The sequence below is a fragment of the Trichoderma citrinoviride genome (assembly GCF_003025115.1).
Source record: "Trichoderma citrinoviride strain TUCIM 6016 unplaced genomic scaffold BBK36scaffold_8, whole genome shotgun sequence".
NCBI classification, from domain to species: Eukaryota; Fungi; Ascomycota; class Sordariomycetes; order Hypocreales; family Hypocreaceae; genus Trichoderma; species Trichoderma citrinoviride.
Genome location: NW_020194716.1, coordinates 1385595 through 1403728, shown reverse-complemented (window position 1 = coordinate 1403728; position 18134 = coordinate 1385595). Strand labels below are relative to the sequence as shown.

The 18134-nt window shown below is 53.8% G+C and overlaps 5 protein-coding genes across 5 annotated transcripts; all 5 read left to right on the top strand.

The window, feature by feature from the left end:
* Positions 1-1197: 1197 nt before the first annotated feature.
* Positions 1198-6356, top strand: BBK36DRAFT_1121070 (RasGAP protein; the record flags this gene model as incomplete). Its single annotated transcript, XM_024890783.1, has 3 exons — positions 1198-3027; positions 3118-5903; positions 5966-6356. 3 exons carry the CDS (start codon positions 1198-1200, stop codon positions 6354-6356), a joined length of 5007 nt encoding a protein of 1668 aa, XP_024749280.1.
* Positions 6357-8965: 2609 nt separating this feature from the next.
* BBK36DRAFT_164444 (choline-sulfatase) lies at positions 8966-10714 on the top strand (the record flags this gene model as incomplete). Its single annotated transcript, XM_024897758.1, has 2 exons — positions 8966-10503; positions 10603-10714. The coding sequence occupies 2 exons, from the start codon at positions 8966-8968 to the stop codon at positions 10712-10714; spliced, it is 1650 nt and encodes a 549-aa protein (XP_024749279.1).
* Positions 10715-11281: 567 nt separating this feature from the next.
* On the top strand, positions 11282-12122 carry BBK36DRAFT_1121089 (hypothetical protein; the record flags this gene model as incomplete). Its single annotated transcript, XM_024890787.1, has 2 exons — positions 11282-11412; positions 11477-12122. 2 exons carry the CDS (start codon positions 11282-11284, stop codon positions 12120-12122), a joined length of 777 nt encoding a protein of 258 aa, XP_024749278.1.
* Positions 12123-13607: 1485 nt separating this feature from the next.
* On the top strand, positions 13608-14757 carry BBK36DRAFT_1135599 (hypothetical protein; the record flags this gene model as incomplete). The annotated part of the gene is made up of 1 exon (XM_024892701.1): positions 13608-14757. One exon carries the CDS (start codon positions 13611-13613, stop codon positions 14751-14753), a length of 1143 nt encoding a protein of 380 aa, XP_024749277.1. The 3' UTR covers positions 14754-14757.
* A 1978-nt stretch (positions 14758-16735) lies between these two features.
* On the top strand, positions 16736-17435 carry BBK36DRAFT_1120843 (hypothetical protein; the record flags this gene model as incomplete). Its single annotated transcript, XM_024890748.1, has 4 exons — positions 16736-16911; positions 17039-17071; positions 17140-17185; positions 17265-17435. The coding sequence occupies 4 exons, from the start codon at positions 16736-16738 to the stop codon at positions 17433-17435; spliced, it is 426 nt and encodes a 141-aa protein (XP_024749276.1).
* Between the last annotated feature and the right edge of the window lie 699 nt (positions 17436-18134).

Genomic DNA, 18134 nt, shown 5'->3' with positions numbered 1-18134 from the left:
CTTTTGGTGACCAATGGCACATGAAACACACCGTAACTCTGGTCAGAGGATATGCCGCTAGTGGCCGTAGTTTGATTGCCTACTGTAATTCTTCACACGGGAGCGCAATGACGTCGTCAAACCGCAGCATGCAAGACTTTTGGAGCATCACGAAGCACTCTCGAGACGGGAAGCTTCAAGCCGGGACACCTCTCATAATACGGCACTTGAAGACAAGGCCGCTTTTCTCGTATTTCTCTGTTCTCGGCGTACAATCTGTCTGCTTTTCCACCCTGGCAGAATTCAGGAGTATCACAGCGCCAAGCATAACCGAGGAACTCGTCTTCTCCACCCCTTTCCAGCATCAGGGCCAAATGCCTGGACTCAGCTGCCTTTCCACGGCCATACTTGTACGAGTACTTGTAGCTGATCCCTCCGCCGCTCCATAGTTTTAGATTGATTTCCCTCGTGCCATGGCCCTGCAGAAGCGTGTAATGCACGCAAGCATGGCTTACAGCGGCCCCGAGAGCACCACTCAGCGGGCGGAAAACTGGAGCCGTCCGACATCTGCAGCCAATCACGGTGCCGAAAAGGCCGGGTTGCTAGGCGGTTGTCCCGGCGGTTTGTTTACGCTCGCTGCCAACTGGCAAATGCAGCACATGGAGCTTGACTGCAGCCCGCGACACCCCGCGCTGTGGTTGATCCCCTGCCCTGGCGTGCCCTGTTCTGCTCTGCTCTGCCGGCGCTTCCAGCAGCTGCAGTCACCGGAAGCCACCAGACTGGAGGCTGGAGAAAAGAAACAGACCTGGACAGAGAAAATATTGGCCCAGCTGTGACGGCATTCGCGCTGCATCTCTCGCGCGGTTCGGTTTGCACCCACCATCGCTCTCTCACCAGCGCTCGTCTCCTTTTGTTGTTGTTGTCTGCTCTCTGCTCCAACTTCGCACTACTGTTACCTCTACTACTACTACTACCTACTTTGTTGACATCGGGTCTCCCCACGCGCATGTCTTAGAAGCTGATTCATTCATTCTCGCCTCGCGCCGGCACTCTGCATTCCTTTCTCGATCCTCCACCGACGCAGGAAGGATGTCTTGATAGCGCCGCACAAGAGTTTTCCATCTAATATACCCCCCCGCCAGAACACCAGCAGAGACGCAGATACAGTGCGCTTGCACCGAACCTCAGCCCGGACCGGGCGAGACAGCCTCCAGCACAATGTCGTCGTCGTATCGGAATAGCCCTCGACGGCAGTCCCAGGCCGTCGATCTGAGTGCCGCCAGCTCCAGCATCAATCGCAACCCGTCAACGACATCGTCAGCCTCATCGGGATACTCTTACTCCTCTGACCACAGCATCAACAGCCAGTCGACGTCTGCAACTAGCGTTTACGGATCCGCGAGCCATAAGCGCGGCCAGAGCGATGTCATCGCCCGAGCACGATTCTTCGAGACTGGAGAGGCGAGCAGCTCCGGCTCCGGCAAGGGCTCCGACAATATCTACGGCTCAATCCGACAGTCGCTCCGCCCATTGCCGCGAACCCCAACGGCTTCTTCCATCGAGGCCCCGGCGACGCCACCGCATGCATCCAGGCCGCCGCCGCGCGAGAGAGGTCAGAGCATCGATATTGGCCGACTGTCGCTGTCCCAGAACGATGGCCCTGGCTCTGCCTCGCCGACGACGACTTCGCGACCTTTGCCGCCGCGCCCAACTTCCATGTTCATGTCCCGAGGCGAACCTTCGATCCCAGAAGACGCGGTCGTGCCGTCCTCACGTCATGGCCACTCCCACAGCGCTCATATAGCTCGCCCCGATCTTGAGCGGCTGGGCAGATCGTCCACCAGCCAGCTTCGGACTCTTTCTCAGCTTGCCAAATCTGAGGAGGCGGAAGACTTCAGCATCATCTCGCCCGCGCAGGAAGTGGTTGGTCTCCGAGGCCGGCGAAAGCTGCAGCGCACCGACAAGACAGCTGGCGGCCGCGGCCCGAGGACCAACTACGGCTGGGAGGGACGCAATTGGATGGACAAGCAGCGCAGGTTTCTCCAGGCATACGAATACCTCTGCCACATTGGTGAGGCCAAGGAGTGGATCGAAGATGTCATCCAGCAGACGCTGCCGCCCATTGTTGAGCTGGAAGAGGCATTGCGCGACGGTGTCACGCTGGCAGAGGTGGTCGAATCGCTTAATCCCGAGAGACGGTACCGAATATTCAGGCATCCAAAGTTGCAATTCCGACATTCTGACAACATCGCCATCTTCTTTCGGTATCTGGACGAAGTTGAGCTGCCCGACCTCTTTCGTTTTGAACTCATCGATCTCTACGAGAAGAAGAACATCCCCAAAGTCATCTACTGTATCCATGCCCTGAGTTGGCTCCTCTTTCGCAAGGGCATCGTTGATTTCCGCATTGGCAACCTCATCGGCCAGCTGGAATTCGAACACCATGAACTGGAGGCGATGCAAAAGGGACTGGATATGCTGGGCACCAACATGCCCAGCTTTGGCAACATGGGGGCTGACTTTGGCGTTCCCGAGCCCGAGCCGGAACCGGAGCCCGAAGAGACTGAAGAAGAGAGGATCGAGCGCGAACTGGCGGAAAACGAGGATATGATTATCGACTTCCAGGCCCAGCTCCGTGGCGCACTGCTCCGGTTGAAGCTTGGAGAGATGATGCAAGGGTTTTGGGACGAGGAAGCGTGGTTGATTGACTTACAGGCCAGAATACGGGGCAACTTTGCCCGCCAGATTATGGACTACCGAATGCAGACAAGAAGATCGACCATCCTCGTTCAGAGCCTCGTCCGCGGATTCCTCGTTCGGAGAGGACTTAAGAAGAGTGACCAGGACAGGAAAGCCGCCGAGCCTGCCATCTTGGCCTTCCAGAGCATGCTTCGAGCTCAGAAAGTGCGAAACGAGATGCAGGGCCTCAAGGCTATGATGGGTCGCTGCGAAGGCCCGATCAGGGCCATTCAAGCCATGTCCAAGGGCTTCCTGCTGCGCAAAGCTCAAACCATCCAGCAGCAGGAGACGAAGCAGGCAACACATGAAGTGGAGAATCTGCAGGCTCTCGCCAGAGGAATGCTGATGCGCAAAAGAGTCAGCAAGGAACTGCACCAACTCGACAAGACTACGAAGAAGGTGGAGGATCTCCAGGCACTCGCCCGAGGAATGATGCTGCGGTATCAAGTCAGCAAAGAGTTGCGCGAGCTCGAGGAACATACGCCAATGGTTGCCAGCCTTCAAGCCGCCGTCAGGGCTACGCTTTTGCGAGCAAAGGTTGAGCAGCAACAGCAGGATCTCCAGTCCTTCACAGACACGTGGACCTCTCTTCAGAGTGCGATTCGCGGCCGCGCTGCTCGAAAGGAGCAGGAGGTGCTCAAGGCTGAACTGGCGGAGCATGTGCCCATGGTGGGACAGCTCCAAGCTGCAATGCGAGCCGCTGCCGTCAGAAGAGAGATATCCACTCGTCTCGACGGCCTCAAGGAGAACGAGCCTGCCATTATTGAACTCCAAGCACTCACCAGGGCCGGGTTTGAGAGACGCAGAGTGGCGGCAATCCTGGACGATCTTGACCGTGAAGAACCCGCCGTCATCGATCTGCAAGCCCAGATCCGGGGTTTCTTGTATCGACAGTATCACTCCGCCCTGTGTGAGGAGCTGGCATCCCACGATGCGGAAACTGCCGAGTTCCAAGCCATCCTCAAGGCCATGATGGAGCGTGCAAGGATCGACGACTTGCTTACCGAGCTCCTCGAGGAAGAAGACTCCATTGTCATCTTCCAGGCGGCTGCCAAGGCTTACCTGATCCGGCTTCGGTTCGAAGAGAAGAAGCGGTTCTATGAGGAGAATATGAAAAAGGTGATCAAGATCCAGAGCTTCGTACGGGCCAAGGTGCAGGGCGAGGCATACAAGAGCCTTACCACGGGCAAAAACCCGCCTGTCAGCGCCGTCAAGAACTTTGTGCACCTGCTCAATGACAGCGACTTTGACTTCAACGAGGAAGTCGAGTTTGAGCGGATGCGCAAGACGGTGGTCCAGCACGTGCGGCAGAATGAGATGCTTGAGCAGTACATTGATCAGCTGGATATCAAAATTGCTCTCCTCGTCAAGAACAAGATTACGCTTGATGAAGTCGTGAGGCACCAGCACACTTTTGGCGGGACATCGATGGGTCTATTGGCCAACTCCGCGATAGCATCGGCCAATCAGTTTGACCTCAAAGCACTCAACAAGAGCTCTAGGAAGAAGCTGGAGTCTTACCAGCAGCTCTTCTTCGCACTCCAGACACAGCCTCACTATCTCGCTCGCTTGTTCAAGCACATCCGCGTGCAAGCGACGGCTGAAAAGGAGAGCAGGCGCATTGAGCTTCTTATGATGAGCCTCTTTGGCTATGCTCAGAAGCGGCGGGAGGAATACTACCTCTTGAAGCTCATTGCCCGCTCAATCCGGGAAGAAATCGAGAGCACCACGAGCGCCCTGGAGTATTCCCGGGGCCACTACTTCTGGGCCAAGCTGCTTGCCAACTATACGCGGTCTCCACGGGATCGCAAGTATCTCCGATCTCTCCTGGGGCCCTTGATCCGCGACAACATCATTGAGGACCCGGCGCTTGACCTGGAGAGTGACCCGATGCAAATCTACAGATCTGCCATCAACAATGAGGAGTTGCGAACAGGTAGACCAGACCACCGACCTCTGGATGTGCCTCGTGAGGTTGCCATCCGCGATCCTGAGACCCGACGCCTTTTTATCGACCACCTACGCGACTTGCGAGAGATTTGCGACCAGCTGTTCCTGGCCCTGGAAGAGCAGGTGCATAAAATGCCCTACGGCCTCCGATTCATCTGCAGCGAGATGTTCCAGGCACTGCGCCAGCACTTTACCCGCGAGCCCCAAGAAAACCTCTTGCAGATGGTGTCCCACTGGCTTTGGAAGTTTTACCTCCAGCCAGCCGTGACCATGCCCGAAAACATGGGCGTCATTGAAAAGTCGCTCAGCCCCCTCCAGAAGCGAAATCTCGGCGAGGTTGCCAAGGTGGTCGGCCAAATTGCGCTGGGCCGCCCGTTTGGCGGCGAAAACATCTACCTGCAGCCCCTGAATGCCTTCATCGGCGAGTCCATCGAGCGGCTGCAGCAAATCACCAGCGACCTCATCAACGTACCAGATGCCGAGAGAACGTTTGACATTGACGAGTTCAACGACCTGTATGCGAAAAACAAGCCCACCTTGTACGTCAAGATGTCAGATGTGTTTGCCATTCACAACCTCGTGGCAGCCGAGCTCATGGTCATGGCTCCCACCCGTGACGACGTCCTGCGAGAAATCATGCAGGATCTCGGCAGCGCGAAGAGCAACGAGAATGAGATGAGTGCAGCAGGAGCGGCGGATATTCAGATGTTCCTGACTCCCAGGCTCCACGACCTTGAGGATCCCGAGGCCGATATCAAGGCTTTATTCATGGAGACGAAGCGGTGTGTTTTATACATCATCAGGGTGCAGACGGGAGCCAATCTTCTGGAGATCCTCGTCAAGCCAATCACCCCCGAGGATGAGGACAAGTGGGAAGCGCTGCTCCGCGAAGAATTTGCGGCAGGGAACTCACGAGGGGCGTACTCAGACGCTAAGATGGCTGACATCACCTCCATGTCCTACTACGACCTCAAGCGAACGGCTCTGGAGAACATCATGCAGCTGGAGCAAATGGGAAGAATTACCAAGCAGAACCAGTACCAGGACGTGCTCAACGCCATTGCTAGCGATATCCGGACCCAGAGCCGCAGGCGGGTCCAGAGACAGCGAGAGCTGGACGGCGTGCGTCTGACGCTTGCCAACCTGAATGAGAAGGCCAAGTACCTTGAACAGCAGCGCAAGAGCTACGACGACTACATTGAGCAAGCCATGAAGACGCTTCAGAACAAGAAGGGGTAAGTTTTCTCTTTCAGGACATGTCAATGAATAAGGCAGTGATAGCTAACAGGGTCGATAGGCGAAAACGATTCCTGATGCCCTTCACCAAGCAGTATAACCATCAACGAGAGCTTGAACGCAGCGGCCGGGTGCCCAAGTTTGGAAGCTACAAGTATAGCGTGCGGGCACTGTCAGAAAAGGGTGTTTTGGTGTCATGGACCGGCACGGCTGAGCGCGAATGGGACAAGATTGACTTGACCATTTCGTGCGACCAGGTCGGCGTGTTTGCCATTGAGGGCACGCGAAGCCACATTCAGATTCCTGGAGCGACGGCCCAGGTGCCGATCGAGGACATGCTCCAGGCCCAGTTTGAGGCGCACCAGTTCATGACGCTGTTTGAGGGCAATCTCAAGCTCAACGTGAACCTGTTGCTGCATCTCATCTACAGGAAGTTTTACCGGACGCAGTGATGGGAACAGCAACCTGAGTTGGGTGTGAGCGAGAGTAAGCGGACAGGAGCCGTTGACGTCGTTGATGATGCCAATTTTCGTTTCAAGGACCATGGAGCGAGGCGAACTGAAGAATGCACGGTGTTTGATGGAGTTTGTGGCATTACTTTTCAATTTTCGAAGGGGGGGGCTCGGCCGGGCGGATTGGGATTTTCAGATTTTTTCGAAGAATACTTACTATACATGACTGCATATGCTGCACGCAGATTAAGGAACATGGAGGGAACTGATGACGAAGAGGGGGGGAGAGAGAGAAAAGGGGTCCAAATTGTGAAAATTGGCGGGCGGGCTGACAAGGGTGAGTTGGTATTATAATCGTCGTCATCGTCATCGTCATCGGTTACATATGGTAGATTTTTCTTCTGCTGCAGGATACTACTTTTCTGTACGTATTTGCCTTTTCGTTTCTGATGGTGGCGGTTCATAAGGATAGGGATGGAGAAAGGAGGGGGGGGGGGAGTGAGCTCGGGATTTGAATATAAGAGATGAGTAATTGAGTCATGTACTTGGGCTACTGTTGATGGTATATGCATGTGAGTAGGCTCCTTATGGATAGAAGCACATTCTCTAGGTGTATGAGGTGACTTTGGAGGTTCAGGCTGGTTGTGGTGATGTTTGGAATCAATGTGAGGTGTATCATGAGATGAGATGTGGCAGATGCTGGACTTGGCGAATGTATCCGTGGCATTCGGATAGAGAACATTGGAAGTAGTGAATCATGATTGTTTTGCAGATCTATCCGTCTACTAGTATACTATTATACCGTTGAACCAGAGGTAAGCTACTCTCTACTGTACTGACCCTTCGAGAGGCGGTCTACATGAAGCATAAAGTATGTAGGTTCCTCGTCACTAGCTGACCGTTTTACACTGGACGGGAGAAACGCCTCTCAGCCGTCATCCTTGAGATCGACACGGCAAGGAGTGATGATTATCAGTTCATGCTACTAGCACTAAGAACCCGGTAGCAGTTATATTTCGATGGACGTGCAAGTACGTGTTCGATGAGGCGTCTTTTCCTTCGATCGGGGACGTTGATGTGGAGGAATATAGGGGGATAGGCAAAAGGTAAGGGATGTTTGTCAGCTTTGATTGGCCCTCCCTCCTTGCCCAGCAGCGAGCAGCATGATCACGATCTCAATGACTTTTTCCCCACATGCAACAAAGCAAAAAAAGTCTATACAGTTTTCCATATACAGTGCTGTTTCGTCGTATATATGGGGAATTGTTGTTGTTTCTTCGGTATGTATGGAATCTAATGGTAACGCAGCTTCGCACGCCTACGGAGGTCGGGATCACGCAATCGGGGGGAGGATTTGTGTGAGTTCTAAATAGTGGGAGACGAGAAAAAGCGTGGGGAAACTTGGGGGGGAATTGGCCGATGCCGAATCGAGTAGTTTAAAAGGGTCCCCTAGGTAGAAGTGACGCTACTGGTAGGAATACATAGCAGTACTAGTGGTAGTAGACAGAGGAAGAGATTGGAAGCGTTTTCTGGCGCTTGCGCAGGGGGGAGAAAATATGCGATTGGGTTAAAAGCTTGGGTGCGCATGTGATCAGAACAATCCGCTCCGGTGAAAGGGGAGAGAATTGATATGATGGTATCGGATCTATGCTGGGGTGATGGGCTGGCGTCCTCTCGGGTCGTCGCTTATCATCTCTTGTGAGACTACATACACAAAACTGCTCTGACGGGCAATAACCAAGTTCGATGATGATGATGATGGAAGAGGTGCAACACACGATGGGTATGCATGCTTCCTTTCACGCACTTGTTTTGTCCTTGTCAGAAAACCACAAAAGCCAAATTGCCGCCCACAAACTGTAAATAACAGAGACGGGCAGCAATTGGAAAGTCTGCTGCCTGATTGATTTGTCTAGCGGCTATTCAGATCCCGTCCCCCAATGTGCTGACACCGACTAAGACAGACGAGACAATCGAGAACCAAGAGAGCCCGATTTATGCACCAAAGTGAAGCAAAAGGAAACGCCATACAGTGTCGACAACAACAGGACAGAAACTAATGTAGGTGCTATTACTCGTACTACTACCGGGCCATCGCATTATGCTGCTCCTTCTTGCGTGCTCGCGTGATGAGCAACTACAATTCGCAGTTCCGTCCTCGGCACTCGGGGGTTTTTGTTTTGCTCCACATGGAAATTGGTTGGGGGGTGGAGGGGAGCTGAGATTATAAGAATGGCTGGATGGGCGTCTCAGGACGCACGCACCGGGTTGTTGGCTTGAACGAAACAGACAGACCTCTTTTCTCTTTTTTTCTTAGCCCTCAACTTCTTTTTTTCATGATAATTTCGTGGCGTGTCTGAGTTTAAAGTAATATTGTCTTCATCATACTTTGTGAGCTTTGACTGTTGATAAGAGGACGAGGAGCGCGGCACCTACAAGGCACTATAGCTGAGTCACGATCGTGTCTTGTTCCGTCTCTTCCCATCCCCGAGATCCGGGTCATTGAGGAAAACGCGATAAGGCTCAGACAAAAAGACGTGTCATCTCATCTTCCGAGAACACCTTCAACCAAAAGACACGCTCAGATTGCCAGTTCACCATCAACCGCCATGGCTCCGGACCTCAACACCCTCCCTCGCTCAGAGGCGGCGCCCTCCTCGGGCTTCAACCCGGAGCAGAAGCCAAACATCCTCTACATCATGGCCGACCAGCTGGCGGCCCCCCAGCTCAAAATGTACAACCCCGACTCTCAGATCAAGACGCCCAACCTGGATCGTCTGGCGGCCTCGTCGGTCCAGTTCGACTCGGCCTACTGCCCTTCACCGCTCTGCGCGCCCTCGAGAATGAGCATGATCTCCGGCCTCCTGCCCATGAAAATTGGCTCCTACGACAACGCCTCCCAGATCAACTCCGAGGTCCCGACGTATGCCCACTACCTGCGCTCCAAGGGCTACCACACCGCCCTGGCGGGCAAGATGCACTTTGTGGGCGACCAGCTGCACGGCTATGAGCAGCGCCTCACCAGCGACATCTACCCGGGCGACTTTGGCTGGGTCGTCAACTGGGATGAGCCCGACACCCGTCTCGAGTGGTACCACAACGCCAGCTCCATCCTCCAGGCCGGCCCCTGTGGGCGAAGCAACCAGCTGGATTACGACGAGGAGGTCATGTACAAGAGCACTCAGTATCTCTGGGACCACGTTCGCGAGGGCCCGGACAAGCGCCCGTTTGCGCTGACCGTCTCTCTCACACACCCCCATGACCCGTATACCATCACCAAGAAGTACTGGAACCTGTACGAGGACGTCGACATTGAGCTGCCCAAGGTCCGCATCGCCAAGGAGAAGCAGGACAGCCACAGTAAGCGGCTGCTGAAGGTGTGTGATCTGTGGGACCTCGACTTCACGGACGAGCAGATCAAGAGGGCCAAGAGGGCGTACTATGGCTCCGTGAGCTACGTTGACGACTGCATCGGCAAGCTTCTCGAGACGCTGGAAGACGCCGGGCTGATGGACAACACCATCGTCATCTTCAGCGGCGACCACGGCGACATGCTGGGCGAGCGTGGGCTCTGGTACAAGATGAGCTACTTTGAGTCCTCCGTGCGCGTCCCCATGCTGGTCCACTACCCCAAGTGGTTCGCGCCGCGCCGCGTCAAGCAAAACGTCTCGACGCTGGATCTGCTGCCCACAATCTGCGACCTCATCGGCACCAAGCCCGCGCCCTATCTGCCCATGGATGGCGTCAGCATGATGCCTCACCTGCTGGGCCGGGAGGGCGGCGATACGGTGTTCGCCGAGTACACGGGAGAGGGCACCGTGCGGCCGATGATGATGATTCGGAGAGGAGCCTGGAAGTACATTACCTGCCCGGCCGACGAGCCGCAGCTCTTCAACCTCGACAAGGACCCCCTGGAGCTGGATAACCTGGCACGCTTCGCCAAGATTGAGCCTCGGACGGAGGACGAGAGGGAGGCCAAGGCTGCGTTCGAGGGCTTCGAAGCCGAGGCCAAGGCCAAGTGGGACTTTGATGCCATTACGGAAAAGGTGCTGCAGTCGCAGCGGAGCAGGCGCTTGGTGTGGGATGCCTTGAGCAAGGGCAAGTTTACCAGCTGGGACCACAACCCGGAGGATGATGGCCGGCTAAAGTGAGTCTTCTTTCCCTCTTCATCTCTCTCTCTCTCTCTCTCTCTCTCTCTCTCTCTCTCAATGAAGGGTCTATTTGCTGACGCTTGTGGTCTTGTTAGGTATATCCGGTCAAACATTCCGCTGGACGACTTGGAGAGGCGTGCCAGATATCCCTTTGTCGATTCGCAGGGGTACGAGATTTCCAAGACGATCAACGCGACCCGGGGGTAGTTTTGGTTACTTGGGATGTTTTTTGGAGTCTTTGTCCTTTTCCCCGCTCTCTTCTTATTCTCATTCTCAGCATCGAAGGGGTTTCATTCACGGGGTATATCCATAGCGGCATTTGGTTTATCTTGAAAGGCGTGATTTGGTGTAGCATCTTGGCTGTTTGGCACATGTATTTTACCTTGTACATAGTACCAAAACGTTATAGACTGATGGGTAAAAAAAAAAAGTTCAAAGTAATGTGATCAGAACAAGGTGTAATAGTAAGAGTCTTAACGGAGGCTTTCATAACAATTGGAAGCCAAGTCATGTTTATTATGGATATAAGTGCAGCTTTTCAAGCAGTTTGGGCTTCAGCTCGATGAAGGTACCTTGGTACCTTAGTGTGAGTGCCCCACCACGCTTCATCGGCAGGAACGACCAGCCACGGAAAGAAGCACTCGCTAGCGCCTGCCCCACGACTCAAAGCAGCGCGTCGGCGAGTTTACGTACCAGCTAAAGTAATCAGAGTCGCTTCAAACAAACTCAACCTCGACTTCACTTCAATCAGCTGCAACAGCGACGAGCACCACCATGGCGGCGCTGGGCTTGGACGACGACGAGCTCAAGTCGGTGGAGCAGACGCTGGCGCGGCTGGCGCAGCTCTCGAGCAGCATACAGAGCCTCAAGATGGACATTCTCAAGAGCAACCCGCTGCCTCATCCGTATGCTTCGCTCCCCAGCCGTGGCAGTCTCTGGCGATGCTAACGCGCTTAACCCCTTCTGCAGCTCCTCGTTACAAGCTTCGGCCCAGATCCTCCAGCGCAACCTGCAGACGGTGCTGGACAACCTGAGCGAGAACTCGGAGCTCTTTTCGCGGATTGCCGTTCATCCCTCGACGAACTTCCCTGGACGAACACAAGAGAACGTTCTGACGCAACTCCTGCGCAAGAAGCTGGAGCCAGATGTGGAGGAGCTTGTGGCGCAGGGTCGCGAGACGGCGCGCCTCGTTACGCCCGAGGGCATTGCTGAGCTGCAGGCAATATGGGACGAATTGAGGGCATGGACACAATCTAGGATTGCCACCTATGTCAAAGAGGAGGCCGAAGACGTCTACACGAAGGCCGAGAGGGAGATGGGCATCGACAAAGTGCGCACAGGCCTGAGAAAGGGTCTGGACGAAGAAAGCGACGACGAAGACGACGAAGACGAGGACGAAGATGGCGACGACGAGAATGAAGACATGGACGAGGCCAATGATGGTGACCCGTCAAGATCGACGCTGGTGGGTAGGGGTCCCGAGCCAGAGACGCTGCTGTGGTTTGCGGCGAGGGGGGACTTCGAACTTCCGCGAAACATTGAATACGAAAACAAGTACGGGGTAAAAAGGGGATTTGACGGCGTCAATATACCACCGGGCTCTGGATCGTCCTAGGATGACGAGTTCAGCGACTTCCTCCGCGAGTTTTCATAGCGCGCTGCGCGTGGCCGAACAAGGACTGAACCTTCTGTCGTCGAGATGGGAGGTTGCAGAGAGCTTCGCGGAGGTCGGTGGAAAGGGCGCCGACGAGGAACTCCGAGTACATTTGTCAGCGTCCATCATTTTCTCCCCATCTTCTCCTTATCCCTTTTATGCTTCATATCGGGTATTATGCCTGTTCGAGGCGACTCCTTTTACTACCACGACGATAGCGATGCCCGAAAACACCACGTTGTGAACTAGCGGCAAACCCCTGAACTACTTCGGCCTCGGAGGGACAGGCTCTTCCAGGAGCATGCAGCATGCAACTACGAGTCACGAACGAATCCATGAGACGGAAGTGATGATAGCCACCCTATGAAGACGGATCAATGTGCGAAGCATTTCCGTCGCCGATTCAAGCCAGAAACCATAGGGTCGTCTCCAATGACGTTGCAGGGTCCTCAATGCGTCGTTCGACCTGGAGCGATAAGCAAGCAGCTGGCCGGCAAGGCAAAACTACCGGGGTCGGGAGATGACGAGCACACGGGGATGTGCAATATGCACACACATTCGGCGCTAAAATCTCTCGGACCCCGATCTGATTGGATCTCTGTATGCTCATGTTCAGCCAGCGGTCCCCTGTGGCTTTTTGGCTTCTTATTTCCTCACCCGACAGACCGGTAGGGCTCTGACCAGCTCCATCGGCTCGCGGCTATGGCATGTAGATTTGATGCATCAAACTTCAAATGAGGGCTTGGGATCGGAAATGGCCTCGGATGCAACGCTGCCAGCAAAGGGTTCATGTGCCTCGGATATGTAATCGTGACGTTTCCCCGCAAAGCACGCTCCCTCTTTATAGGCTCCCCTCTTCCCAGATCCGACCGGATGGCAAACCGATCATCTAGTGCTCTCCTCACCTCCTCATTTTCTGCACCTTCAATTTGACCATGAGCTCATTACTCAGAGCGGCGGCAGAGTCCGACCTCTTTAACGTTTCCAAGCCGGTTACCTCGCACATCGTTGCCAACCGGCCCAGCAGTAAGCCGCCACTACTCCAACTGGTGAGACGATATAAGAACCAGCACGCTGACCATCATCCCTCTAGTGCTCACAATGCTGCCGTGTTGCATAACACATATTGGTATGTGCTTTCTTTTTTGGAGGGGTTTCCCCCCTCTCACGTTGCTTTTGTTCCGCGATAGCCACGGCGTGAGAATAGGCTTTCAGTGAGCCCGAGGCTATCTGTCGCTTGCCGATGAGGGGAATGGAGGATGAGAAGGGAAAGATATTCCTTAAAAAAGAGTCAAGATGAAAAGTCAAAAAGAATGGAGAGAAAATACTTAAACCCCAGCGACATGCTTCCTCTACCCTCTCTACTGTCATTCTCTCTTCAAGGCATTGCACGAAATACTTGTAACCATGGATATCAATGTACAGGATACTCACGCGATTCATCTAGTTATGGCAGGGGCCGAGTACGAATACTGCCCATTCATGTTCTGGTACCCGCCTGCTGTGTGCTACTACAAGCGATTTGGCCCTGGAGCCGACGAAGACGAGGAGAATGATGGTGTAGCGACAGACGGGAGAGACATCAAGCCGCATGGCGACATTGAGGAAAAGGACCACTCGAATGCCGCGACTCAGCCACAAAACTCGCGGCTGCTGTCTCTCCCGGTAGAGATACGACTGAGGATCTACTATTGGGCTTACAGAATGAGTCCCATCCAGCCCAAGGAGCTCGCAGCGGGATATCCCATTCCCATGCTGTGCCGCTACGTGCTGCACCCGCTTGATCCTGATCTTGAGAAGAAGATTGAAGAGGAGATTGAGGCCGAGGAGACCATCATCGAGCTCGCAAAGCCAGACGACAGCGGCCCGGTCATGGAGGGCTCGGAGGGGAACCAGGGCGGCCAGAGCAAATGGGACAAGATGAAGACGGAGCAGGAGAGGAAAAAGCTGGTCAAGGAGCGGACAAAGGAGCGGATGCGTGAGCTCAACAGAAACACCCCGGGCCTGCTCAGCTCAGAGCGACCGCTGGCGGGCATTCCCACCAATCTGCTTCGCACCTGTCGGCAGATCTACTTTGAGGCCCGCGAGGTGCCGTTTGCGAACAACGAGTTTGTCTTTCTCAACTGGTTCTCATCGGGCCTCAACGCAGCGTCAGCCGTGACCAAGTCGCAGCGGCCGTGGCAGCGCCTGGCGATGCGGTACGCGAGAGTGGAGATTATGGCCGAGGATCTGGCACGCAAGGCGGCGCTGAGCAAGTGGGCGGACCTGTGCAGCCCGGGACGAGCGGCGTCGTGGACTCGCGGGCTCCGGGGTCTTCGGCTGAAAATCGTGGGCCAGATCGGCCGGAGGAGCACCGACGACGTAAAGGATGACGACGAGTTCGTCGACGGGCTGGAGGAGGCCGGCGGTGCCAGGCGGTGGGTGGAGGGCGGGCGGCTGGCGGAGATGGAGAACCTGGAGAGGCTGGAGATTGAGATTATCAAGAACTCGTGGAGCACGGAGGACAAGATTGCGTGGTGCGCGGCTGTGCAGGACGCCTTGAGGGAGAAGGGGTCCAACGCGGTGGTTGCGTGCATGGGCAGGATCTTGTAAGCTTCGACTCCATTTTGTTTTGTTCTGTAGTGGGTGTCGGGGCGTTTTGGGGTCTGGGTCATGTTTCTTGATGTTTTGGGTCTTTGTATCCTTGGACGAATGTGTCGTGGTATGAATGGGGAGGTTCAGCTGGGCACTTTCGCTGATAGCTTTTTTTTCATCTTCAAGATGTCCATCTTGTTCCTACGGTGTACCTACTCCGTGGGAAGACGTGCTTGAGGTCGGCCTCGGCTTCGGCTTCGAGGAGTGAAGTGAAGCTTGCGAAGCCGGCCTCGGCAGCTAATTCGTAGATACGCTATTAAACTGGACAGGTGTTTTGGGCTAATAATAGATAGGCCAATGCCGTTGATCCACGGGACCCAAGACGTGCTCCAGAGGATTGACCGGTGAAGCTTCAGGGCTGGAGTGGGTATCGGACAATTGGGACCTTGATTCGGACCGCCGAGGGTGCTGAGCGGAATTTTGTTCCGTGGATGCAAGTCTGGACGTGCTTTTGGGTTGACACATTGACACATTACATCTACAATATGGCTAAGTTGCAAAAGGTAACTCGTGTATTTGTTGCCTGTGACGAGTTGTCGATAGATCTTGGGGGGCGGGAAGACGAGCGGACCGGTCATCGGAGTTGATAATGATGAGCTTTTCTCATGCCACATTGTTGCTTGAAAGGGAGCATGTCTTTTGTATTGGCCGAATCTATTGTCATTGATGCCATTGCTTGCCGTGGGTAGCCGCTTACAACATTGTAAGCTGGAAGAGCTGTTGCTTCAACTGACAAGATACGTGTGGTTGTAGGTTTGCAGAGTTAGTTGATTACTGATCAGCCTTATCTGGAATCATTTAATAATAACCAGGACCAATGATTGTGATTCTACTATATGCGGAGTACTACTAATACGAAGCATGTGGGAATGGGGGAATGGGAAACGAGCAAGCCAAGACGAGAGAGAGCTGAAGATGCGGTTTATTGAGTGCGATACTACACCCCATGTTAGCTTGGTGGAGGTTTGCTTCATGGACCCGGGGGTTGAACGGGATGACTCACGCGCCTCGGCTTAAGTTATTGGATAAGAGGCAAGTAACGAGATTCAGCAATAACGAAAAAAACAAAGAGAGCAGACATTAATAAAAGTAAAAGATACACTCGTATAAGGCAGATGGGGTGGGCGATTTTAAGCGTATACTATCGCATTTGCCGAGATGCAGTTGCGGGCCCCTGGTCGGACATGTTTTTAGTCTCGGCCGGATAGGGAAGCAAAAGGCGATGGGCGAACCAGATTGCGAGGATTCAGCTTACTATATAAAACTGATTCGACGTTCCGCTGCTCAATTGCTGCCTTTTCTGGTTGGTATAGCTGTTGTTGCGAAGACCGGCGGGGATATGCGGCTGGCTTGTTTCGTTCGTCGAGTGACTCTTCGGTGCAGTGAACGGAGTTGATCTTTTTTTCTCCTAATGTTGGAGGAGCTGAAGGGAATGGGGGACATTGACTGACGTCGATCGAGGAGGATAGTTGAGTTACCACGTTGCATAGGTAGGTAGGGATTAGTACGGGTGATGCATCCGGTAGCCTAGCAAGTTTGAACTGAACCGTGACGTTCTTTTTTGTGCCTAGGCACATGCAAACCGGTGTGTTTTGGAGATCCGAACTCGCTGACGGCTTTTGTGACTTTTTTCACATCTACATCTCGAGGACTGAGTTTAACACCATGGTTGTTTGATGCCGTCGTTTTCGCCATTTGACTCGTATATGAGTCTGGACACGGAACCGATTGTAACAACCTGAGAGTCATTCGGTTTCTGCATTTATAGGTCGCCGAACCGGACCTCAAACACAAGTCCCATCGTTCCACGACTCGAATCAACCAACCATCATCATCCACTCACCACAACGCACAACGCACGATTTTTCTTTTCTTCTTTCATCGATTCTTTCTTGCCCCTCTCTCTCTCCTGTTCTTCCTCATAATACTCCTTTCCCGCCATGAACGCCAGATGCCAGTGCGGCTCCGTCTCGTTCAAGACGCCGCTGCCCGAGCCCCTGGCGCTGTATATATGCCACTGCTCCGAGTGCAGGAAACAGACGGGCTCGGCGTTTGGCGCGTCGGCCATTTTCCCGCATTTCAAGCTCCCGGAGACGGATTACCTGAATTGCTATGCGTATGTTCTTTATCTTTTTTTGCTCATGAGATGTTGGTGAAGGATCCGGGGCGGGGGGGAGTGGAGGAGGAGGAGGTCAACGTATGAATGAACTTGATGCTGATATGTATCGGATATGATATAACAGGCGGCCGACGGCGTCAGGGGAGACACTCTATTGGTATGAACACGAACCTCCGAGATCAGACACACAGGAAGTTTTCGACTAATAGCGTTGTCTTTCTGCAGCTACTTCTGCCGCAACTGCGGAACACGACTCATCCACATGACGCCAGTACGTCCCCCCTCGACCATCTCACAATCATCGTTCTACTCCTCCCATAGTTCCACGCAAAGCTGACGGGCAACAAAAGTCGAAAAACGTGCTCTCCGTCAAGGGCGGCTGCATAGAAGGTCTGGACTGGACAAAGGCGATCCACATATGGACAAAGAGCGCCATGGTGCCCATCCCGGAGGGCTCCGAGTCACATTCCGAGAGGTCGAGCAGTGTCGAGTATAGTGCGACTCAGGAGCTCTTGGATTGAAAGAAGGGAGAATGATTTGGTTCTGGCTTGGGCGTTTCTTATTTACCTTTTTTTTTTTTTTTTTTTTTTCTTTGGCTGTTTACTTTTGTTGGTGAGGAGAGGATATGGATGGTTTGTTTTCCTCGTCAATTGGTAGGACGGGAACGATGCGGCGTGCATTGATGCGGACGACGGTGATGTACCGTGGATTTTTGCGACTTACCTTTCTAGGCATCGTTGTTTTACAATTCTCGAATGGAGGGCAGAGTCTGTTGTGAGCTGGGTGAGCATAGTATAGAGATTGGCACACATACGCTTTATATACCAAGGGCATTTCTGATATGGCAACATCAGTCATTGTACAAGGTTCGCTACTGTATTAGTTAGCCTCGCCTCTCTATTGTATAGAGAAACCCCGGTGTGACGAAGCAGCGAGAGAGCTAGAGGCGTCTTCGATCAATCACTGGCAAAACCTAATACTATCTTGTCTGCTGGGTTCACTACAGTCATCAGCCATGAATCTTTGGGCACCTAAGGTACTAGATGTGTAAGTGAAAGACGATATTGAGGCACTCTGTCTGCCTGATCCGGTTAGACAGACACGAGTTACAATGCCTGCTGTTGCTGGTTGGCAGGTGCAGAGTCCTTTGCTCCTGTCGCTGTCCATGGCACAAGTTGGCACTTGCCCCAACAACCTGAGCCCAAAGTTCTGAAGGAAGG